General features: G+C 33.8%; 1 protein-coding gene across 1 annotated transcript in view; it reads left to right on the top strand.

Moving 5' to 3' along the window:
• The window catches only part of ACTR3 (actin related protein 3), a 55,924-nt gene extending 31,231 nt beyond the window's left edge, over positions 1-24,693 (top strand). Inside the window, exons 4-12 of the mRNA XM_008535394.2 lie at positions 1,660-1,770; positions 4,782-4,877; positions 6,250-6,357; positions 11,409-11,552; positions 13,305-13,478; positions 18,652-18,744; positions 18,949-19,074; positions 22,254-22,337; positions 23,464-24,693. Of these exons, the coding sequence (XP_008533616.2) occupies positions 1,660-1,770; positions 4,782-4,877; positions 6,250-6,357; positions 11,409-11,552; positions 13,305-13,478; positions 18,652-18,744; positions 18,949-19,074; positions 22,254-22,337; positions 23,464-23,559 (1,032 nt within the window). The 3' untranslated portion in view covers positions 23,560-24,693. The remainder of the gene's footprint in view (positions 1-1,659; positions 1,771-4,781; positions 4,878-6,249; positions 6,358-11,408; positions 11,553-13,304; positions 13,479-18,651; positions 18,745-18,948; positions 19,075-22,253; positions 22,338-23,463) is intronic.
• The last annotated feature ends 1,807 nt before the right edge of the window (positions 24,694-26,500 follow it).

The following is a 26,500-nucleotide window of genomic DNA, read 5'->3' as shown; positions in this document are numbered from 1 at the left end:
GATGTAGTAAAGTACATTTTTTCCTTGCCTAAAGTGAACTGAGGAGTAGAAATCAATTTATAAGCATAATGCCTTAAAAGATTTCTAGAAGGCTGGGATGAAATGTAGATTTGGGGGATTAATAGATAGGATGTTTAATGATTGAGTAAATGACTGTAGGATGTTTACTCATTCATTAATCCGTTCAGCCTCAGGGATTGACTGTGTACTCTGTGCGTGGAACTATGTTTGTTTTCTGTTATACGTTTTAGGTTTTTTGCCTAAATTTTTAAGTTGCTTGTTTAAGGAATTCTTCCTATATTCAGAATACTAATCTTTTGTTAGTCGTATGTGTTGTGGAACTATATTTGATTGCAGAGATTCACTGACTTTTTCACTGCCTTTAGTGTCTCAGTAAGATTTTTTTTTGGTAAGGAAGGTTGGCCCTTAGCTAGCACCTGTTGCCAATCTTCCTCTTTTTGCCTGAGGAAGATTGTCCTTGAGCTGACATGCATGCCAGTCTTCCTCTATTTTATGTGTGGGACACTGCCTCAGCATGGCCTGATGAGTGGTGTGTAGGTCCATGCCTGTGATCCGAACCTGTGAACCCTGGGCCACTGAAACGAAACGCATGAACTTAACCACTACATCACTGGGCCAGCCCCACAGTAAGATTTTTTACAGTGCCACCTAGAAGAAAAGAGATATCTGACAGTTCTGTTTATTAAGTAACTGGGTGTAAGCAACTTAGTAGCCATCTGAAAAAAATAAGACACTTGCTTGAAAGGAGAATATTGTTGTTTAATTGTTAAATAATCACAGTTACTATTAGGATGCACGTGCCTCTTAGGCACTTCACAGTTTCTCACACTTGGAATCAGGTTACACACCACCACTCTCATTTCTTATTTCACATGGGTTTTTGGGGGGAGGTACTTAGCTTTTATCTTAGCAACTGCTGGCAACCCAGCTTCTCAAACAGTGATGTTATTGAAAGAATAAGATAGTATGATCTAACATTGAAACTGAACTATCTTAAACTAGGAGGTGTGCAGTTTCGAACTGATTTCGAGTATCACTGTATTTCCCTGGAAAATTTAAAATACTTTGCGGTATCTTTGCGAATTTGCTGCATTACCCTGGGGCTCAGTTTTGGAAGCATGTTTCCAAATATATACAACTTTTCTTACAAAATTTTACATACTTCATTTATGATTATTCTCGTTATATACCTACCAATTGTGTTTTATGCATTAGGAACACAAATATTTGTGAAAGAGCTAATAAATTAAAAATCAAGGAAATTGTAATACACTATAATTTTCATAGGCTTACTTTTAATGGGTTAAGTTTTCTCATTATTAGAAAATTTTCAGAAATCCAGATAGACTGGTACAGTGACCTGCCATCTAGATTTAACAGTTTTTAACATTTTGGCATATTTGCATTATGTTTTTTAATTGAACCATCTGAAAATATATTGTAGAAATAATTTTATTTATCTCTACATAGATGAGTATTTAGCTGCTAAGAATGATCTACAGTATTACTATCATACCTAAGAAATGCTTTCCTCATCTACTATCCACTGATGATCTCCTTGGGTTTTTCTTTTTAGTAGTTTTATTTATTTTTGATATTAATAAGATTTAATTTGCGTTTTGTTTTTTCTTTTAATAGTGGCCAATTCGCCATGGTATAGTTGAAGATTGGGACTTGATGGAAAGATTTATGGAGCAAGTGATTTTTAAATATTTAAGGGCAGAACCTGAAGACCATTATTTTCTTTTGGTAAGTATAAATTATAATTTCACTGAGGAAATGTTTGAAGAAACTTAATGAGAAAGTTTTCATCACATCTTTACTCACTAAGGCATACTTTATTGTTTTTTAAATTGTCATGTGTCTAAAAGACTTTGTTAGAAAGCTGCATCATCTTTAAGACCATATAGTACTGGGTTCCAATAGAGTAGTCATATGTTCAAGCACCAAAGTTTAGGCACTTAAGAAGTTCTTTTCATAATTGATATGTAATCTTTATGACAGGAACAGTAAGTAAGGTTAAGAAGAGAGTTGGAAATGTGGCACTTTACTTTTTTTTAATAGCTAGTCTTATTCATATTTCATTATAATGCTTGGTAACAAAAATACAATGTAATATAATTTTTAAACTTTTTTCTTTTAGCAAAGCAATGCATATTCATAACTTAAATAAATTAAATGCTTTGAGATGTAAAACAAACATATAGCACTCTCCTTCTTCTCCTCTCCCAACCCTTGATTTGTATTCTCTAGAGGCAAATACTTTAAATTTTTAAAGAGTTTTTCCTGATAATAATCTCATAAATGTAAGCATGTTTATCCTATTTGTTGTTTGTTGTTTTAAATATTAGACACTATCTACTAACTTCCTGGTAGGAAAGATGAGAATTCTGTTCTTTTCCTTTTATCCCCCCTCCCTTAACACAAAATTCCTACCTTTTCCTCTTCCCTGCAATAGAGTTATATCATAATTTTTGGTTAAATCAATATTCTATATTATGGTGATTTGTGAATATTATTTATGGCTGGACCATAAACATAAAGTTGAAAGAACTTTACAATGAACAACCTAGACTCAACAATTAATTTTACTGTAATTGCTTTATGACATCTGTCCATCTGGTGATCCATCCATCACTCCATTTTATCTTTTTAATCACTTCAAAATGAGTTGCCAATGGAGTCTTCTCACCTCTTGATACTTTAGCATGCATACCATCAGCTAGAGTTCATTATTTGTTTATAGTTTTTTTCTTTTATATGAAATTTGCATTCTGTAAAATACACAAATATTCACCCTACCATTCCATGGGTTTTGACCAGGTGTTGGCATAACTTCTCTAAATATTTTTGGCTTTGTGGGCCATATGGTCTCGGTTGTAGCTACTCAGCTCTGCTGATGTGGCAGGAAAGCAGCCATAGACAATACTTAAATGAATGGGTTTGGCTGTTTTCCAGTAACTGTATTTACAAAAACAAGGGGTGGGCCGGATTTGCTCTACAGGATGCATGATGTAGTTTGCCCATCCCCTGGTTTAGACAGATGCATACATCTGTGTAACCTAAACCTTTATCAAGATATAGAGTATTATAGGCAGCCTGGAAAGTTTTCGCACACCCTTTCCTAGTTAGTCCCTACCCCCATGTCATAGAGGCAACCACTGTTCTGATTTTTTCCAGCACAGGTATTTCACTGTATAGATTTGCCTAACTATTCATTTTCCTCTTGATGATCACCTGGGCTGTTTCCAGTTTTTGACTATTATATGAGTATTTTGGATATTGAGAACCTTTTATACAGGCCTTGGTGTGGACAGGTTTTCATTTCTCTTGTGTAAATACTTAGATATGGAATTGCTGTGTCATAGGGTAGGTGCATGATTGATTTTATAGGAAACTTTCAGAACTTTTTCCAAGGGGTTGTACCTTTTTACACACCCACCAAGAATGTGTCAGTGATCTAATTGCTCTACATTCTATCCAGCATTTGGTGTGCCAGTCTTTTTAATTTTAGCCATTCTGGTGGGTGTATAAGATTTCTCATTTTGGTTTTAATTTGCATTTTCCTGATGACTAATGATGTTGAGCACTTTTTCATGTGGTTATTAGCTGCTTATATATTTTCCTTTGTGAAGTCCTCTGATTATTGTATATAAAACTTCTGTTTTTCTTGGAGTTTATAATTTAATTGCCTTGGTTTTTTAGTTTGCTTAATTTTGTATATACCTATCACTAGTTCTTGAACATAGTTCCAAACTCTGCTAAATAAGTTTAAACACATTTAAATAGTAGTTAAAGTATTAAAGGTTTTACATATGGAAAAAGTCTGCTCCTAGTGGTTTTTTTTTTACTTTATAGTGTCTTTTGAATTTAAAAAATCATGTAATTTGTAATGAATTCAAGTTTTATCAGTCTTTCCCTTAGTAATTTGTGCTCTTTAAATTTAAGGAATCATTCTTTACCTCAAGGTCAAAACAATAATTCTTCTGTATTTTTTAAGTTTAAAAATTTTGCCGTTCGTGTTTAAATATTTGAAATAACACAAAGGATCATAAGAACCAGAAGTCTTACCCAGTTTCAAACTGTAATAATTTAAACAATTCAGGTGATCATGAGACACAGTCAAAACATGAAGTCCATGATTGTGAGTGCTGTTCCCTAGATCCTGTCTAGGATTTGTTCTGGCCCAGACATAACCCATAGGTTTCGTGATGTATGCAGTCACATAACTTAAACTGAAGAGAACTATGTAAACATCTCCATTTTATACTCTTACCAGTTATATAACTTCTATAACATTTTCCAGGAAGCTGTGCCATAAATTTGTAGAATCTTGGCATATTTTCTGTAATTGTAGACAAATCAGGTACATCCTGCTAAAAGCATTACGTAGATGAGGATTTTTCCACTAGAAAATATCATTGGTATGTTTGCCTGGAGGCCTGTCATTATCATGGTTTCTTTACAAGGTCATGTAACTGGGTCTTCTCCCTTTCTCCCTCCTTCCTTCCCTTTCTCAATGCTGAATCCTTCTAAGTGGTGTGACAGGAGTTGTTTCTTTTTTTTTTTTCATGTGAGTAACCATATTGTTTTCATGTGTGTATAGATCTCTTTGAGTTCTGTAGTTTTTCTTTGTGGTCTGTGTGTCTATCTTTGTACCTCTAACTTTAATGACTTTTAAGTACATTGTTTGAAATGAATTATTTCTCACTTAAAAATAATCTGATATTGTACATTTAAAATGTTGTTCGATTTAATAGACTGAACCTCCACTGAATACTCCAGAAAACAGGGAATATACTGCTGAAATAATGTTTGAGTCCTTCAATGTTCCAGGCTTGTACATTGCTGTGCAGGTAAGCAAGTTAATAAGTCAAGGTAAGCTTGACTCTTAAATTTTCATCTAGTTTAATTCACTCCTAAAATATATTTTTTATTCATAACCTCAAAGCATATCATAGTTCTTTCCTGAATCGATAATTTAGAAATCATATTGTAGTAAATGAAACTGTTTACACAGTGAAAGAGAAATGTTAAAGAAAGTAAGTTAATGGTCTTTGGATATTTCAAGGCCTTTCATAGACAGAAATAAGGGAACTAATATTGAGTGTTTACTTCATGTCAGGAACTTTGTATACATATTCTTTTATCCTGGTAATATTCATTGTGTCCATTTTTCATAGTCTGTTTTGATTGACTTACCTTTAGGTATTTTTGACCACCCTTTCCTTTGTGCCCCTCTGTATCCCATGTATCATAAATCCTTGTAATATTTTATTGTACTTAATTTGTATATATATATCTGTATGGAACAGCTTCTCTCCCACCCCTTGGATCAGAGCTCACCTCTTTCTTATTTTTTAACCCCATAGCAAATGTGATATCTGGCATATCACAAATGCTTAGTAAGTATATAAACTATTGTAAGTTCTGTTAGCCTGCAATGAGTATAGTGTGATACTGCGTTAAAAAGGAAGATGGCCTAGATATCTTTCTAGGTCCCTTTCTGCCATTATATTGTAAGTAGGTAAAATAAAGCCAGTTTAGCTCTGTTTTTAATTATTAATCATACATCTTGTTTGAGGCTTGGATTGTATGAAATTTAGTTTTTTACAGAAGAACTAGTTGTGTTAATTTCTTAATTTTCAACCTTTAAAAAAAATTCTTTTTCATAGAAAAATGTTATCTTTGTTTCCTAATTAAATCATAGTATTTGGAAGTGTGCATTGGCTTTTTCTGTGGTTAAATCACTTGTTACATATTCCTAAATGCAGACTGCACTTAAAAAATTTGGAGCTGATCTTATGAGTGATACTTGTTTATAACCGTCTATGTATTGAATAATTTGGGTGGTTTGTGTACTTCTCTACCTTACTTTCACCTGACTTTGTTGTTTGTAAGAAGCTTGCCCATATAAACATAGTTTAAGTCCTGGCAATCTTAGTACTGTAGTATTTTGTCTTCTACATCTTTTTGGCTTTAGGAGAAAAATGCCCCTCATTAAAACATGGAAAATTTATGATTATGCCCATAAAAGCAAATATAAGCCTGTAAGTTTGTCTTAATAAAATGTAGGATGTGAACAATTTAATATTGAATAATATAAATTAATTTTGTGTATTTTCTTTCCAAAGATATTACATATAAAATTGAATAAAGTACTCCAATAATTTTTTTTTCTATGTCTTTGTTTTTATTTTTTGCCTATCTTATTTCTTTTTGTTCAAGGCCGTTCTTGCCTTAGCTGCATCCTGGACCTCAAGACAAGTAGGAGAACGAACGTTGACTGGTACGGTAATAGACAGTGGAGACGGTGTCACTCATGTCATTCCTGTGGTAAGGATATTTTAAAATTACTGAACAGGGCATCAGATAACACATCTGGCAAAGTTAAGTTTTATGAATTAATAACACTTTTTAAGAATTTTAGAGATAACACTGTAAAAGTTTGCTGTAATTTGGCCATTGGTTTAGCTATAGGTGTATTTTGTTCAAATTATTATTAAAATATTATAAATATATTCCAAAATGTTTCGTCTGCTATAGGTTTGCACTGCAGTTACAAGATAATTAGAAAATTATTTGAAATAGTTTCTAATTCATAATGAGGAAATCATGAATTTCAGTATCTGAAATGGGATTGTATTATTCCTTTCTTTTCTTAAGCATGGAATTCTGTTTTGCAGTTTGGATGTGTCTGTGTTAGCCAGTTGATAGTCTCTCTTATCCTTATTTAACAGATTTCAGACTGGTACATAGGTTAACTAAATAGCAGTTAGTTTTAAGCACGTCTGTTAATGACTTTTGGGGAATTATTTTTTTGAATAAAAAACTCCAGTTATGATTGCGCTTTATAGTTTATTTAGTGAAAGCATGTTAAGAAAAATGCATCAGATTGGATTGTTGTCAGAGATAGCATTTTTCTGCCAAGGCCTATGTGTTTCCAATTCTTAATGATAAATTAGGTTTTTGATTATGCCTAGTAGATTCAAAATGACTACTCAAATTCATACTAATCATTATTAGATGGGTATATATAGAAAGATTTATTTTGTAAAATAATTTTTATATTATACTGAATATCATGTAAGGAATTAAATTATTTTCAACTTTTATTTCTTCATTATTCTCATGCCTAGTTTTACTGCGTCAAGCAACCTCTGTTGAGGATTACATCCTCGGAGTGACTATGTTTGGATTAGATGTCATAGTCCACCCTCCTGATGTCATAATAGTTTTAGTAATAATTGCCTTTTTTTACATAACAGCTTTCTTGGGATATAATTTATACGCCATACTATTCATCTATTTAGAGTGTACAGTTCAGTGATTTTTTTTTGTATATTCAGAGTACATCCATTACCACAGTTAATTTTAGAACATTTTTATCATTCTGAAAAGAAACCCTGTATCCGTTAGCAGTCACTCTCCCCCTAATAACTTTAGCCCATGGCAACCATTAATCTACTTTCCATCTGTATGAATTTGCCTGTTCTGGATATTTCATATAACTGTAATCATGCACTATGTAGTCTTTTGTGGCTAGCATGTTTTACTTAGCCTATCATTTTCAAGGTACATCCATATAGGATGTATTGTACTTCATTTCCTATTATTGCCAAATAATATTTCATTGTATGGATATAACACATTTTATTTAGCCATTGGAGGATATTTTAATATCTTAGCAATTAAGATGTATCCAGCGTTTGATGGCTTTTTATAGTTTAGTTGTCAGCATATTTTTCTTAGTGGTACATAAAGATTCTTAAAATTTTCATTTAAAATTCTCTTTCAAACCTCAAAATCTATGATGTAGATTCTATTATCCTTTGAGGACCTCAGTTTACTCGTTATAAAATGCAAATAAGTGAGTTGCCTAAGATCACCAAATAATAGGTTGTGGGGCTAGAATTTGAACTGGTTCTCTCTGATGTCAACCTTTTCTTAACGTCTACACAACTAAGCAGTAATTTCAGTATCTTGAGAATTAATATTAGAATAGATAATTTGCAAATAGAAATTAACATAAAAAAGAAAAAATGAATTTTAGTAAGGATATTAAGAATTGGGTATTCCTGTTCCTTTTTTTCTTTGCCTGCTTTCTTTTAGGGAATCAATGGAATATTTTTGTAATTCCATTTTCTCTTCTTTCTTGACCTATTAGCTGTACTGTACTTTGTTATTATCATTTGTTTGTTTTTTGTTGATGGTGGTTCTAAGGTTTATAGTAAACATCTTTAATGTATCACAGTCTACAAATAACATTTTACTATTTCATAAATAAGGACTGTACAACAGTATATTTCCCCTCTAGTCTGTACTATCATTGTCACTCATTTTACTTCTCTATGTTAGAAACTCAATAGTACATTACTAATTTGTTTTGTTGTGATAGTTTTTTTTTTAAAGATTGGCATGTAAGCTGACAACTGTTTCCAAACTTTTTTTTTTTCCTGCTTTTTCTTCCCAAATCCCCCCAGTACATAGTTGTATATTTTAGTTGTGGGTCCTTCTAGTTGTGGCATGTGGGATGCCACCTCAGCATGGCTTGATGAGCGGTGTCATGTCCGTGCCCAGGATCCAAACCGGTGAAACCCTGGGCCGCCAAAGCAGAGCGCGCAAACTTAACCACTTGGCCATGGGGCTGGCCCAGTAATATATTAGTTTTGCTAGGGCAGCTGTAACGAAGTACCACAGACTGAGTGGCATAAACAATAGAAAATTAATTTTTTCACAGATAAGGAGGCTAATCTGAGATCTAGGTGTTGGCAGGGTTGGTTTTTTCTGAGGCCCCTTTCTTTGGCTTGTAGATGGCTCATTATTCTCCCTGTGTCTTCACATGGTCTTCCCCCTGTGTCTTATGTCCTAATCTCCTTTTTTACATTAGTCATATTGGATTAGGGCCCACTCTGATCACCTCATTTTAACTTAGTGACCCCTTTAAAGACCTTATTTCCAAATACAGTTACATTCTCAGGTATTGGGGGTTAGGACATCAACGTAGGAATTTTGAGAGGGGAGGGGCACAACTCAGCCCATAACATGTAGTCATCTTTAAAAGAGATTTTGAAAAAGAGATAAAGTTCTTTTATAGTTACTCACATACCATTTCCAGTGCTCTTTATTCCTTTGTATAGGTCCAGATTTCTATCTGGCATTTTTTTTTCTCCTAAATTACGCCTTTTAACATTTATTAGAGTGCTGGTCAGCTGGTGAATTCTTTCAACTTACGTAGATCTTTTGAAAAAGCCTTTATTTTGTCTTCATTTTTTAAAGATATTTTTGCTTGGTATAGAATTTTATACCAAGTATAAAATATTTTTTCTTTCAGTATTTTAAAGATGTTACTCTACCGTCTTCTGGCTTACCTTGTTTCTGAAAATGTCTGCTGTCATTCCTGTGTTTGTTCCTTTGAATATAATATTTCCTATTTATCTGGCTGTCTTCAGGATTTTCTCTATATATTCCTGGTTCATTAGTTTTCAGCAGTTTGATTGTGATGTATCTAAATGTGGTTTTCTTTATTTCTTCTCTTTGGGGTTTATGGAGTTTCTTATATCTCTGGATTTGTAGTTTTCATCATATCTAAAAAGTTTTTGTCCATTATTCACACAACTTTTCTCTCTCTCCTTTCCCTCTTCATCTTTGGGGAATCCAGTTACATGTATATTAGGCTGCTTGAAGTTGTCTCATAGTTCACTGATGCTGTGTTCATTTTTTCTTAATCTTTTTTCTCTATCAATTTGGATAGTTTTTATTTCTTTGTCTTCAAGTTTACAATTTTTTCTTTATTGTCTAATCTACTGTAGTCGCATTTAATGTATTTTTTATTTCAGATATTTTTCTTCTTAGAAGTTCTGTTTGGGTCTTTTTATATCTTCCATTTCTCTCTTCCTCATATTTCCATTGATCTTCTTGATCATATGGAGTATATAGTAGCTATTTCAATGTCCTTGTCTGCAAATTCTATCATCTTTGGCATATGTTTCTTTCTCTATTGATTGACTTTTCTCCTGGGCAAGTGTTGTATTTTTCTGCTCCCTTGCATGCTTATAATTTTTGACTGGGTACTATATGTTCACGTTGTAATGTCCTGGATTTTTGGACTCCTTTAAATATTTTAAGCTTTTTTCTGGGACATAGTTAAGTGACTAGGAATCAGTTTGATCCTTTCAGGGGCTCCTTTTAAGCATTACTAAGCAAGTCCAGAACAACCTTTTCTCTAAGCCGACTTTGTTCCCACTGTTGAGGCAGTACTCTTCTGAGGACTCGATGTCATGTGTTTGAGGTCTTACAACTCTGGCTAATGGGAATGTAAGGTGTTCCCAGTTATGTGTGAGCTTTGGAGCTGGTTCTGCCTACTCTTTTCCAGAGGTTCTTTCTCTGTTCTTGATGTTTTCCTCACATGAATGTCATGATTACTAGACAGCTAAGGTGTTACTCTCTTCAGATCTCCAGAGCTCTCTGTCTGTGCAACTCCTTCCACTTTAGTAGTCTTAGTTGCAAACTGTAGCCACCTTGACCGTCCTGAAATCTAAATCCTGTAGCCTCAACTTAGTGAGACCACCAGATTCTGTTTGGGTTCTCCCTCCGATTATTGCTGCCTGGTAGTGAGATGGGATGTTTGTAGCACTCACCTTACTTGTTTTCCCTTCTCTTTGGGATCACTGTCCTACTCAGCCTGTTGTCTACTGTCTGAAAACCTTTATTTCATATAATTTGTCCTGTTCTCTCTTTGAGGTGAGAGGATAAATCCAATCCTTAATATTGTCTCATGACCTGATGAGACTATCCCTAATATTTTTTGTTAATGAAATTTAATTGTGCTACATTACTTTACTCATATCAGTAAATTTATGAATTCTTTCTTTAGAATTTAATTATTTGGCATTATGATGGTGCTTGGAATGCCTTTGGCTTGTGAAATAGATACCTACTTTATTAGGTAAAATGATAGCTAGTTTGTGCATTAATGATCAAATTTCCTACAATACAGTCTAAATTTTTTAGTGAAATTATAAAATATTTAAAAATAATATCTGAAGTCTCCTATCTAAAACATTTAAGATTTCTGAAATCTATTATTTCTATGTTGTTGAGTCATTTCAGTCTTGGTTATATACTCTTGTGAGTGGTAGAATAAATCTAAGTATGTGGTCGTTCTGGTTTATAATATCAGTACAGTATTATGAATTTTCTGATAAGTAAACTGCGAGGAATACAGTTGAGGAATAAAGACTAGAAGAATACTCCTGAGAAAAAGCAATACTAGAGAATGCAAAACACTAAACTGAGAAATTGATCTTTCTTAATTGTTAATTATTTAGCTTGTATTAATTTTCAAAGCATTGAAAGTAAATTTGACACTTCTTTTTTCCATCTAGGCTGAAGGGTATGTGATTGGTAGCTGTATTAAGCACATTCCAATCGCAGGACGAGATATAACGTACTTTATTCAGCAGTTGCTGAGAGATCGAGAAGTAGGAATCCCTCCAGAGCAATCCTTGGAAACTGCTAAGGCAGTAAAGGTAAAAGTAATGATGAGAATGTAGTTCATTTAGAAATTGAAATCAAATTTATAATATTAACGTGAAAAATTCTTAAGTGAAGAACAGTACTTAAAAAAAAACTTGGTAACCTGTTATGAAACATTACTCAATTATATTTGTGTTTTCTCTATATTACTTGTAAGGAAATTATTGGAGATTAACAATCCTTTGCCTGTTCTCTCCACATGTCACATTTATTTGAGAGAACTAACAGGTAACATTTATGTCAACTGACTTTAACATACATTTTTGTCATTATTCTCGAATTTTAGTGAAAATAAATAATTAGTTCACTTGAGAGTCCTCACATCTCAATTTCTTCACTGAATTCTTTATTTTAATACTAACAGTTTTCTTTCACAAAAATTTTTTTGATGTAGTTGATTCATTTGGCTATTAGAGATGACGGTTGGCTCAACTCTTATGGCAAATAGACGAAAAATGTGAAGGCTGTGTAAGGTAGTTTAATAATTTGTCTGCTTTATAAGTCTTTATTATGATTCCTACAAACTATCAAAACACTTAGCATTGCTTTTGAAATTTATCATTTGCCAACATACCTAAAAAATTTCAATGGGTTTCTCACGTATGTTTTGAATAAGTAAAAGCTAGATTGCCCTGGCAAAAGTAACTTCATTTATTTGCCTATCTTTGCATGATTATAGATTTTCCCTGGCTCTTCAAAGGTTAGGAATGAAAATGAATCTATTGCTTCCTAGAAAGTAAAGGAATTAATAAATGGCTGCCAGAGTCACCCCAAGTTTGTGGCATCAAAATTAAATACGTAAAAAATTAATATGAACACTATTGTTTCAACATCTTTGGGAAATCTGTAGAGTTTTAAAACGTAGCAGAAACTCCAAGGATTTAAATCTGTTCTTGAGAATACTGATACTGAGTCTAAATGTCTTTTAAGGATCAACATTTCCATCTTCCAAAGTTTGCATAAAGAAGACCTAATACAGCATAATCAGATTGTCCTTTGTTTTCCACTATTCTTTCACTTTGTCTTTTATCAGTTATAATTGCATGTCTCTGGGATATAATCCTTATTGTATAAAAATATGTGAAGTGTATGTTTTTCTTTAAAAAGCAATATGAGACTGGCCATCAGGAGTCCATAAATTGCACGTAGAATGTTGTAACCCATAGCATTTTAAACTGCATTTTTCATGGAAACTTTTACTTAGGGCATATAATCAAATATGCAACAGTTCAGCCTTGTAGGTGGTATAGTGAAAATTAATATTTTATATCTTCAGCCTTTTTTCATTTGTTCATTTACTTAGACCATAATCACTTTTGTTCTAAAAAGGTCATTAAAGATCTATAGTATTTTGTGTGGTTGTATCAACTATTTATTCTCCAGTTCTGTGTATATGTTATGCTCTCTCCTCTCTAGAATACAAGCTTCATTAATTACTGAAACAGTGTAAAATGTTGGATGACATTAATGAATGTTTTCATGAAATAACATTAAAATAATAGAAAACTCTCTTCATCAAATCTTGCTCTAGTGATATATGAAGCCAGAAGTTATGTGTAGGAGATGGTCTGTTTATTTGTAATGCACATATGATAATATCCTAACATAAAATTTTTTGCAGCTTAATTTCCTAATTTTATTTTCTGAAGATGTATTTTCATTTGATTCTAATTTACTGAAAATATGCCATCCTTTTTTACTTTTCCTAAAACAGGAGGGGAAAGTGACTTTTCTTTTTTTTCTAGGAGCGCTATAGTTATGTCTGCCCTGATTTAGTAAAAGAATTTAACAAGTATGATACAGATGGAACAAAGTGGATTAAACAGTATACTGGAATCAATGCTATCTCAAAGAAAGAATTTTCCATTGATGTTGGTTATGAGAGATTTTTGGGACCTGAAATCTTTTTTCATCCAGAGGTAAGTATTTTTAGATGAAATTGTTTTGAAATATTCAGCAGAAAATAACAGTCAGCTATAAAATATTCAAAGAGAATGAATCTCAGGAACTTTCTGTTTTATACTGTAGTGAGTCATATTTTTCAAGAAAAAGAATGCCACTGTTAAAACAGGCTAAACAGTTAATATTTTTCATAAATTTAGAAAATGAGACTTTTGCCTGTTTGTGGCTTACATAGGATCATGGAAAGAGAGGAGCTTTTAAAATTTATGATCATTTAAATAAAATATTTTGGGAAAGGTTCTAGAAAGTCATCCTCCCCCCGCCTTGTGTAAAATGATGATTATGCAAAGAACCTTCAGTTGACTACTGTCATAACAAAATATTAAACTATTAGCAAAATAGCCTTCTGTCTCCATGAAATGTTAACAATATACAGGCTGTATTAAATTAATGAAATATGTGCTTTTAATAATGAAAAATTCTTCTAGTAACTTAGTATAAGAAATTTGACTTAATGAACTTATTAAATGCGTATGCTATTTAGCATCAAGAGCAATTATTTTTTAATATTGTGTTTTTACTCTGCAAATAGTGAATATAGTTTTCATTGTCTCAGTTTAAGCATTGACTATTCAAGATGAAAAATTATATTAGTTTGCTCTTATCGAGCTCAAACAATAAGAGATGAGTATGTAAACAGGTAGAGTTGCTCTAATGAATGCATGTATTTGGTGAGGGCATAACAACAAGGAGCGTCTAAGTCTGCTTAGGAGAACCAGGGAGACTCCTTAGAAGATATAACAGTTGAACTGAGACTTAAAGGATGAATGTGTTTTCCTCAGGCTGTTATGTTAGGGGAATATATATATCTGGCAGAGGAGATAAGCTTGGTAGAGGTCTGTGATATGAAAGAGCTAGATAATAAAAGTATAAAGAAAGGGAGTGGTAGTTAGATGGATCCCCAGGTGGGGGTGTTCGTGGGCTGGATCATGAGGGACTAATATGCTGTGCAGAGGAGTTTGCTGGATTCTGTACTTGGGCAGAAATCTTCAGCATGGAAGTGGCATAGATTTATGTATGGTATTAGAAAGGCCACTGTGGCTGCACTAAGTTGGATAGAATGGAACAGAGGTGTGAATTGTGTTGGAAACAAGTGAGTTTATTGCAGTTTTCCAGAGGAAGGATAAATAATGTCAGTAGGTCAATGAGAATGAGAAAGGAGCTGAGAGAAAAAGACTAAAATCAACATGACTTACTGATTGCTTAGATGTGAGGGGAGTAAGAATATGAAGAATCTGTAATGATTTCCAGGTTTGTAGCTTGAGTAGCTAGATGTGCCATCCACTGAAATTAATACTGAAGGGGAAGAATAGATGGGATAGAAACAAGAGATGAGTTGATTATGCATCTTTAAAAAGGTTCAAAAATGAACACTTGGGTTCAAAGGGTTGTGAACTGAGGTGTGTATCCTGGAGTGAGAATAAATGTGAAGTCGTCCGCATATATGGGGCAAAGGAAGAGATTGGCTAGGGAGAGGAGGTGGAGTGGGAAGAAGGGGAAGAATGGAGCCCCAGTGAACAGTGCGTTTTATGGACATGAAGAGTAAGAGAAACCTGCAAAGAATACTGAACACGGAAAGGGAGAAGGCAAGCCAGGGGACTGTGGTCTTAACGTTGAGAAAAGCGAATGTTTCAGGGAGAGGTTAAATAGTGCCAGGTGCTGCAGTGAGGTAATAGAGGAAACTCGAGAGGTACTCATGGGTTTTTAGCATGCAGAGTATTGGTGGTCCTAGGGGAGCATTTCAATGGAATGGTGTGATAGAGGCAGTTTGTTGAATCAGTGAAGGTTTGGGAATTGACAGTGTGGACATCCTGTGAGGTGGCTCTGAAAGAAAAACATAGTGGCTACTGGAAACTGGTAAGAAGTCAACTGCAAGAATAATGCTGAGGTAGGTTTTATTTTTAAGAGAGGTTACTCCAGTGACAGAGGTAAGGAGTTAAGTACGGGTACAGGAAAATGTGGGAAAAAGCTGGGAACGGCAGAGTGGCAGCCAGGTAGTTCAGGAAATTCATCATCATAGTTCATAGTTTTAATTTTTTCATGAAGTAGCATCAAGCTGTTGTGTTGGGGGAAGGGATTGGATGTAAGGTTGAGGGCTGGGAGAGAATAGTGACTTTTATAATCCCTGGAGAGTAGAATTGAATGGGTGACTAGGGAATGCATATTAATAGTAGTGGGGCACCACTGAAGTAGATAGCCAAAACTTTTAGTCATACAATATTATATTTTCCCCCAGGTAGTTCTGGGAAAGGAGCAAAGGATTTTGACAAGGCAGAGGTTAAAGTGTTGCAGAATAGAGAAGAGAGGGAATCCGGAAGGCTGAGTTACTTAGAGATAGCGGGGGATGCAGGCAGGTATTGGCGATCATGGTGAATTGGCATATGGTCATAAATTGGGAATATGCACCAGAAGGATAAAGCATTGTGCAGGTAAGTGTATGGGAGATTTTAAGATTTTAGACAGCACATTTTCTTTGCAATTTTTAAAATAAAACTTAATTAAAAGGATATATGCACATAGTTTTGGAAGTCAGATAACACTAATAGGCTTAAAACAAAAACCGCAGCTCCTCACCTCCTGCTCCCACTCCCTCACCCTTTTGTGTTCTGCAGAGCAATCACTAGCTCTTACTTAGCCATTACTCTTCGTGATTGCCTCCAGATTTCCAAATACTGTGCTTGTTCTGCTGCTGCTTGATATATCAATGTACATAGTTTGTCTACTAACCTCCTTTTAGGGTAGTTGATTGTTTTTCCAGACCTTCTTTTCCCTCAGCCTGTCCATATGTTATGTTATACTTACTGGCTAAATCAATAGTATTATATAGTATTTATAGCATTATACCTGTGAATGTTGTTCACTTTTGATGCAGTAGTGTAATGTGATTAGTTTTTCTCTAAAAACTTATCTTTTTCCTATATTTTTGTTTTGTTTCTTCATTTGTGTCATTTTGTTCATTTATTCTTCCTTTCATTTATTCATGGGGGTTTTAATTAATTGCCTGGTTATATAAGGTATGGAAGGGAACCTGGGGGTCTCACTTATTCCATGTAGAGAATTTTAATGATTTCTTTTTTTAAAGTCTTGTTTTGCCTTTCTTTGTGTGGTTTCTTTTATGTTCAGTTTCTTGGAGTTTTGAAGGTTCTACAGGGTGAATTCACTTACCAGTATGCCCCTCTGGAAGTACTTAAGATGTAACATTCCTTTTTTGTCCTGCAAACAGCATTGAAATATTTTATTCATTATTTCCTTGCCGCCTCTTTTTGTCCTTTGGCATTTGCCTTTCCTTTTACTTTCCTCTGTCATTTCAGTGGGTATTCAAGAGGATGGAGAGAGAGAGAAGCAACCTCATGTAGCTAGAAGTCAGGGCAGATTTTCTTATGGGGCCATGTATATGTGAGTGGCTTAAGTAGAAGTGGATTAAAGGTCACTCAAGTTAAGGAACCATCAGTTGTTTTGAAGTTGAAATGTTAGAGATGTTAAAACCCCAAGTTAAGGACAGGAATTAAGGTATTATAGAAGATCCTGAACCCAAATCCTAGATGAATAGGATCATTACCACAAGATAGATAATAGTATGGAAGATAGGAGATATCTTGGATTTTAAAGGAGGAAGCATGAGTAGAATATTCCTTTTTTTTAAGATTGGCACCTGAGCTAACAACTGTTGCCAGTCTTTTTTTTTTTTTCCCCTGCTTTTTTCTCCCCAAAGCTCCCCAGTACATAGTTGTATATTTTAGTTGTGGGTCGTAGTTGTGGCATGTGGGACCTCCTCAGCATGGCCTGATGAGCAGTGCCATGTTGGCGCCTAGCATCTGAACTGCCAAAACCATGGGCCACTGAAGCAGAGGGCATGAACTTAACCACTTGACCACAGGGCCGGCCCCAAGTAGAATATTCTTTACAGATGTCCTTACCTAATGCCTTGACTGTTTTAAAAACCCTGAAACATTATATGGATTTTGTGTTTTGAGTGTCACCTTATTTGGAAACAGTTTATTTTGACTATGGAATGAGTATTCAGCTCATTTTTGTTATTCGCAGTAGATGTTCTATAAAGTTACTTTGAACACTGAGTTAGCAACTACTGACCCATTTTTCCTAGGGGAAATACAGGGTTAGGTTCCTGTCAGCCTTGGGTAACAACATTTTTGTCAACCTTTGGATAGATAACCTTGTTTTGTGTGTGTTTCTGTTTAAAGACACGTTATTTGATTTATATTGTCGATTGATTAGCATTGGACTTGTGGCCAACAGCACTATAACTCATGCCTGAATGAAGCTTATAACACATACATTTTCTCTGTCAGGCACATCACAGCTGTCTTGTGTTTAGGAACAGTAGACAACACTTCAGCTTGGGTGCATTTAAAGCAGCAAAATCACCCACAAAATGAAAACTGGCACTAAATAAATTGTCACAAGGACATATATAGTGTGAAATCTGAAACGAGAAGGCAGAGCGTTGCCTTGTTTGACCTTGGCTGTGAATGTGCAAGTCAGTCAACTCAAACTTACGCAGCTCTGCACATGCACATACCCATGAATGACTGAAAACACTACTAGTGTTGCGTTTGGGCTTACAAAAAAATTTTAGCGAGTAGGCAAATTTGCAAATACCAAATCCGTGAATAAGGAGAATTGACTGTACAACATTTTATCTATTTTGTACTCTATTGATGGACTTATGGGTTGTTTTTGCTCCTATAAACAAAGTTTTTATGTAACAGCACACGTATATGGGAGTTCCTTTGGGGTTCTAAGAAGTGGAGTTAATAGTGTGTACATTTTAGATTTTATTAGATGTTGCCAAGTTGTTCTCCAAAATGGTTACAGCAGTGTATCTTCTTATCAGCAGTATGAAGAATTGCAATTTACCCAGATTTTTGCCAGCTCATGGTATATGTGGCCTTACATTTTTGCTATTCTGATGGTTATAAAATGGTATATATCATCATTTTAATTTCTTCTGAAATCACTGATTTCAACGTCTTCAGTTTGAATCAGAGACCAGAATTTATGGTTTCTAAAAGTCCTTTGTTTTTGAATTGAAAACTTTTTCAATTTTTTATTGTGATTTTAACTCAGTAGTGATCTAATCTCTGTCATATATCCAACTTTACTTTTCAGTTTGCTAATCCGGACTTTACTCAACCTATCTCAGAAGTTGTAGATGAAGTAATTCAGAATTGTCCTATTGACGTCAGGCGTCCTCTCTACAAGGTCAGTTTTTACAGCAAAATTGTTATTCAAGGTCATACTTTAAAAAAACTTTATTTTCTTCCTATCGTTAAATATTAAATTTAAAAACACCTCTCTTCAAAAGGATATAATAGAATTTTAGTACCGTTTCCTGTATCTTTAGAATTTTTCTTCTTTCTCTTTAAATAAATATGATTATTTATTTGTTTTTCTCCTCTAATATAGAATATTGTCCTGTCTGGAGGTTCAACCATGTTCAGGGACTTTGGACGTCGCTTGCAAAGAGATTTGAAAAGAACTGTAGATGCCAGGCTGAAATTAAGTGAGGAATTGAGTGGTGGTAGATTAAAGGTTGGTTTTCTCAATTATTGGTGGGAAGGTTGAGGGTGCCTTGATTATTGTAATAGAGATGGGAAATGTCTGCCAACTTTTGCTCTTGTTTAGGAAGAAAAGAGGAACCTATTAGATATGCTCATGGAAAGTGGTTAATGTTATAAATTTATGTCCACGATATTCTTGATCATTTGATTCCTCTTGGATATTACCTCTATTTCTGGAAAATATCCTTAGTTATAGCTGTGAGAAAGATTTTTTTGGTATTTCTCTATACAGATAACATATATAGTAGATTCCTTTCATATTCCAGGGATAATATTCCTTATGGATCCATAAAATTTTAAATACTGTAGAAGGGACAATAAAGTAGAGTTGAGTGAGAGATGCTGATGTTGGGTGGTCAAGCCTGCCTTCGCAGACTGACTAGCTTCCCATGTAGCAGCCTCATAGTTGCAATCAAATTGGTGGTTCAGCAAAATAACCTTTCTGTTATGTCCTGGACTTTTGGGCTTGCTATCAAAAAATCAAAATTAATTTTAAATTCTCAGATGTCTGCTTTATTTTTATGAGGCAAATTTTCAATAAATTTTATGTTTTATCCTTGTTAAATGTAGAATATTGAAACAAAACATTCATCCAGAGGATATATTGCTAAATAAAACACATTTTATTCAACTTGGAAAATTACCAAGAATGAGGGCTCCATCAGAGACTACCACAGTCATTCAAAATTACTTAAAAGTAAAATACAACACTCTAGGGTTTGCTGCTTGTTGAAATATTACATGACAGCTGACTGTTTTCAGCTCTTAAATTTTGATTGTCTTAAACCTATCCCATAGAGTACAGTAAAAAATATGTTTAAGTAGTTGTTTAGTTTGTAATGACTCATTACAGATTCATGAAATGAAAAAAGAAATGCTGTTTTTGAGTATAGTGTTTCAATAAAGTAAAAATGTTTAACATACTTTTAAGCTTCTTGTACATTTCTAAATAAGAAATGAGGGGTTTTTTTCCCCAGTGATGTCAGCATTGTACTGACATAACTAACTATATACAAAAAACCCTGTATGCTAGAGGGCTCTGCTTCCTTCCCTTTTATTTTATTTGATAAGTCGTTTTTATAAATCTTTGTAACATCTTAATATATCTGTATCTAAATCTGGCTTTATTCTCTTTCAATTTGTAATTTTTAATTGCAACCAAATAGCTTTTTCTAACAACAAAAAAAGCCATATCTTTTTATGACATGCAAGTTTTAAACTTTTTGTTTTGAAATAATTTCATACTCACAGAAAGGTTGGAAAACCTCATAGAAGGAATTCCTGTATATCGTTCATAATTCCTAGATTCCCCAAATATTAGCATTGTATCATATTTGCTTTATTATTCTGTTTCTATAAATATATGTATATACACAAATGTACACACATACCTACACGTGCAAAAACTGTTTTTTTCTGAACTATTTAAGAGTGAGTTGCAAATGTGATGGCCCATTACCCCTGAAAGTTTTATTGTGTCTTTCCTGAAAACAGGACATTAAAATAATCAAAATCACAAAATTAACCTTGATACAGTATATTATCTAGTTATAGACCTGATTCAAATGTCACCAGTTCTCCCATTATTGTCCCTTATAGCAAAAGGAAAGAAAATACGTATTGTTTCTGGTCTAGGATCCAATCCAAGATGACATGTTTAAATTAGTTATCATGTCCCTTCAGTCTGGATCAAGTAATCAGTCTTTTTTGTCTTTTATAACCTTAACAGTTTTTGAAGATTACAGTCCATTTATTTTGCAGAATGTTTCTCAATTTGTGGTTGTCTGGTGTTTCCTCGTGATTAGGTTCAGATTACGCACTTTTGGCAGTAATAGGACAAAAGTGATGTTGTATCTCCTTTTTAGTACGTTGTATCACTAGACAGATGACATGATTTGTCCCATATGTTAACTCTGATTATTTGGTTAAAGTTGTGTCTGCCAGGTTTCTCTACTGTAAAAGTTCTTTTTTCCTTTATATTTAATAAAATTCATATGGGGAGATACTTTCAGACTACCTAACTATCCTGTTTCTCATCAAACTTTCAACCACTGGTTTTAATATCCATTTTTCTTTCCTAAAATAGTTATTACTGTGGTAGTTGCCAAATGGTATTTTGCAAATCCCATCATTTCGTCTACGTTTTTTCTTTTCAATTTACTATAAGAATTTTCCCTTCTCTATTCTTTCATTCATTCAGTAATATCTGTATGAACTCCAGATTTCTCATTTATTCTATAGGCTATATCATTAATATCATTGCAGTATGGTATCAGTTTATCATTAATACTATTAATTTCGTTAATTTTGATGCCCAGATTGTCTCAGATTTGGCCAGTGGGAGCCATTCATGGTGGTTTTTATGTCCTTTTGATGTGGCCCCATTATTTTTGAAGCACTTCCTTACTTTCTGGCACAGCAAGATGTTCTAGGCTCATCTTGCACTTTCTCTTCTCCAGTCTTGGAATCAGCAATTTGTCTTTCATGGCACCTTGTTGCTTTTAGTGGAGAATTCTATTAAGTTTAGACACTAGGTATATTCCTTGCTACTGGGTAGTCACTGCTTCTAGGCCTTCTTGGTGCACGCACACACACACATCTATGTCTAGTTCTCAATATAAATTAAAAACCATGAATTCATACTGACACTGCCAGTTCCAGAAGGTTTATTCTAGCCTTGTACCTTTCCATATTTATAATGACAGTGAGAAACCTCTGACAATGAGAAACCTGGCTTCCGTTATCTGCAATTGTGTTTGCTCAATCCTGGAATATGGATATAGTAGTTTCAGGATTGTTAATCCATACACTGTGAGAAATAAACCTATGAAGTACAGTTCAGTATTTGCTTAGTTTTTGTCTTAAGCCTGAGGGCATAGTCATAATGCTGTGTTCACAGGTTACTTGGCTTACTCCCTTCCCCTGCTTCAGTGTGGTTATACTTTTTAAAAAAAATAAAATTAGCTTAATTTGTTTCTGTTGTATTCTGTTTTTTCCTCTGCACCTCTTGCATCTTTTAAATTAAATTTTTATTTATTTATGTTTGAGTATGTGAAATATTACATATTTATGTGTGTACATTTAAGATTAAAAGATACAGAAACTGTTATTTGAATTTACTGTTGAACTGATCTTACCATGTCTTTTTAGCCAAAACCTATTGATGTACAAGTCATTACCCACCACATGCAGCGATATGCAGTTTGGTTTGGAGGATCGATGCTGGCTTCCACGGTGAGTCAGATGAAGCTTACTTTTAAAATTTGGGGTTTTTTTTAGATAGAAGAATCTATCAGTACTTATATAGTTTAGAAGAACAAGGGGAATTTCTTTAAATTTTATTTAAATATTGCATGGGAAAATTTTAAAATTAGATACATATGTACATAGTATTTTAAAAAGTGGAAGTCATTTGGATTTAATGTTCGTATTTTTCTTTGCTTGCTAGACATTGTTTTAGAGTGAGCATTTAGAGCTTTCAAATTTACCTGTAGGGAAAATTGTTTTAACCCTGTGGTAATGCAGATATCAGAAGGTCATTGGTTTTTTGTGTAAATATTTAAAAGCATTAAGGTAAGAGTTATGTTTCATTGCACAGGAAGTATAATGTTGTAAACTGAGTAAAGGGAGTTGTTCTAAGCCCTCTTCCCAAACCAAAACATCTTAAAGCCCCTTTAAAAGATAGCATAATGTCATTAGCCTAGTGAATGTTGCTGCTTCATCCTGTAGTCCACAGAATATTGAATAAAATGAAGGAACTTTTATCTGAATTATTGAAAACTATACAAACCTGGATTTAAAACCATTTAAAAATAAGAGCTAGAAGTTACTTTCTTCCTTAATTTTAGTTGTCTTCCGTTGTGCCATATAACTTAGTTGAGTTTGTAACTTTGCCCTTTGAGAAATGAGAAGAGAGGGCATGAAATAGTCTGTCTATCCCAGAACTTGAGTGGGGAAAGCAAGTTGATCTAGAAGTTTCTGTAGCATGACTAAGTGTAGTTTATCTTTACATTAGATTAATGCTGCTTCTTAAAGATGATTGATTTGATATATGATGTGGGAAAGCCTCAGCAGAATAGTCTGGGCATTTGAGAATCAATCTTCCACTCCTCAAAATTTCAAAATCCTAGGAGAAACATGTTGAGGAGGGGGATGAAGGGGCGTGAGTTAAATGCTCTTTTTCAGTTCTGATACAGATTTTTAGCTGACTTTAAGTCATGGTTGCTAGAATCTCAAACTTCATTTAAGTACCCTGGATGGACTAATAAAAAACATTTTAGGTTTAACAAATTTATTTTAAAGCATATCAAAAAGTGCTCGATTTTTGACCTTTATAAAAATACATGTTTTTTATTTTCAGCCTGAGTTCTACCAAGTATGCCACACCAAAAAGGATTATGAAGAAATTGGACCTAGCATTTGTCGTCACAATCCAGTGTTTGGAGTCATGTCGTAAAATTGACTCATAGTTACGGGGGTTAGGGAGGCGGGGAAGAAATAATCTTTCTGATTACCTGTTTTGTCTGGATGGCTGGTTTTGAAGTTTTAAGCCTGACTTGAAATAAGAAGACCAAACGTAATTATACAGGAATATTTTAATAAATATATCAACATGGGAATGTAGAGGAGAGCCAAAATGATTGTTTTTTTTTTTAGATTAAATATTTGAATCTTATGTGTAACAAAAAGAAGTGGGTTTTAGTTCTTTCTGTGCCCTGATATTTTGTATATTATTGAATTATCCAAGATTTGATGGGATTTATCGGTATGTAGATAGCTCTATAATGCTTGAATTGTACACTTCTAAGTGGGCAATGCAAGAGCTTGTTTATATTTCATACTTTTTATACTTTGAGGAAAAAAAGTCAAAGAAAAACTAGTATTTGAGGGAAAAAAGTGACCAAGTAAAGGATAAATTAAAAAAATAGCCTCATGAGACTTGGCATACACACACACTCATGGGATTCCAGTTATTACGAGTTGCTTTTATCCCCCGTACCCCCACAATGATTTTCTTTGCAAGTGCTTTTGGAACTAAGAAGCTAGTATCTTGGATTAACTGATGCCTGCTTAGTGCTTTCTGATTACTCGCATTCTGTTTCTTGCTTTAAAGGAAAAGTAAAGACAAGACTGTTGGATCAGTATTGCAGTTCTGTAGTGTCATTTCTTATTAAAAACGAATAATTTGATTACCAAAATTGGTATGTTTAAAGCCTAACACCATTCTAATAAAGGCACAAATTTCTTTTTAAGACTTGTTTCAAGCTCTTTAATCTCTTTATAAGTTAACTAATAAATCTATTTTCTTCAAACTTCTGCAATAGTTCTTTAAAATCACAACAGTTGGTTAGCAAGCTGACTTTTTTATGTGCTCTAAACAAATAATTGTGAACTTTTAATATGTTGAGTGCTTTCATTTTGATAACTGGATCTCCAATTGATATTTTCATTTGTATAACTCATTTGCAGTCTGGAAATTTTTTTAGTGCCAGTCCCTGACATATCATGGAAAGTTAATTTTCTTTGCATTTTAAAATATCTGGATCATGAAGAAAACGTGATGAAAATAAATTAAAACTGAATTACCTTTTCTAATGTTTTTTTTTTTGGAAGCAGTGTCATGTGTTTATGTATTTTATATGATTTCTGTTTCTATTGGAAAAGAAGGATTCATTGGAATCTGTATAATGTGTATGGTAGAAAATTTCTTGTGAACTGGAAATGTTACCAGTTTATAGAAGACTAAAATGGGGAATAATTTGGGCTTTTCAGAACTTAAACAGTAATACCAGTGAACACTTGAACTTCCTTATCCATGAAAATAACACATAGGAGTAGTATACCTCTATCTAAAAGTTAAAGAACAATTAAAGTGTTTTTGTTGTTTGTTTTTAATGTAAAGATAGAATTGGGGACTAAACTTTAGTTTTTATTTAGAGTGCATCTGGATATTGAAAATTATATGAATCATTTATGTGAATCTTAATTCTTTGCGGGAATAAAGAACAAACTGTATGCCCTGTGGTGGTAGTAGTATCAGTATCAAAGATGTTTTTTTACTTGAAAAAGTATTTCATGAACATTGTAAAGAAACTATTCAAACAGTACCAAAGAATAGATGGTGAAACTAGGTTTCTTTCTCAACCTAGCCTGTCTCATTTTCTCTTCATTACACTGTTAGAAGTGTCTTTTGTGTCCTTGTAATTATCTCTGAATATGGAAATGACTATACCTCCTTATTTTACACAAGTAAGAGATTACTCTATATACTCTTTTGCACTTTGCTTTTTCAAAGATCTTTTGATATAGAGCTAAATTGATAAACGTTTAAAGATTTCATCCTCCAGGCCCAATAAAGTGTTATTAGCATTGTTGTAAATACATCTGTTCCATCTAGGATGGTTGAATAGTAAACAAGCTCAAAAGACGTGTTTACAAAGCTGCAGATTACAATCTCATATGTACTTATATGAAGATCTTCTTTTTTTGGAAGATTTTATATTTTTTCCTTTTTCTCCCCAAAGCCCCCCAGTACATAGTTGTATATTCTTCGTTGTGGGTCCTTCTAGTTGTGGCATGTGGGACGCTGCCTCAGCGTGGTTTGATGAGCAGTGCCATGTTCTGCGCCCAGGATTCGAACTAACAAAACACTGGGCCGCCTGCAGTGGAGCGCGCGAACTTAACCACTCGGCCATGGGGCCAGCCCCTATATGAAGATATTCTTAACTGTTTGATATGAAAGTGTGAAGGTCAAGGATTCTCTTTTAAGCTCATGTTCATTTGGGGAAGCAAGAAGACTCCAACCTTTTCTGTAGGTTTTCTGATACCTCTTTTGCTCTGCTTTTTATGGGAGTGAGCTATAATATGATAGAAACAGTCCTCTTATTTGTGTACATCTTTCTTGTCATTGTATATCATTTCTTCAGTTTATAGCACTTTTAGTTGTATTTGTGTAGAGGATGGCCAAAGGAATCAAAATCTTTACCACTGATTTGATGTCAGGCTACAGTGTGAGCATAGTGTATTGAAAAATCACCAAATTGAGGCCAGTGATTGAAATTTTTATTCTGGTTCTACAAATTGGTAATATGACTCATTCCACTGTGATTTTTGTTAAAACGTAGAGAATATATTTGTATAATCTTGGACAAATTCTTTGAACTTTCTGGACCTTATATATAATTAAACTTATATATAAGGTAAGAGTGTTACCTGGATTAACACACAGTGCACTTTTTGTAAATTGTGAGAATATAACCTAGCTTTGACAGTTGATTCATTGGTGGTAGTAAAGATTTTATCTAATGTCTCCCTTTTAATAGGCAGGGCTTTGATCAACTGGGAAATATTAATGGGCAGAAATAAAATAGATGAAGGTTATCAAACTTGACGTCTAC

This window comes from Equus przewalskii, chromosome 17 (genome assembly GCF_037783145.1).
Source record: "Equus przewalskii isolate Varuska chromosome 17, EquPr2, whole genome shotgun sequence".
NCBI lineage: Eukaryota > Metazoa > Chordata > Mammalia > Perissodactyla > Equidae > Equus > Equus przewalskii.
The sequence above is the reverse complement of the archived record's forward strand: the minus strand, read 5'-3'. Positions and strand labels throughout refer to the sequence as shown.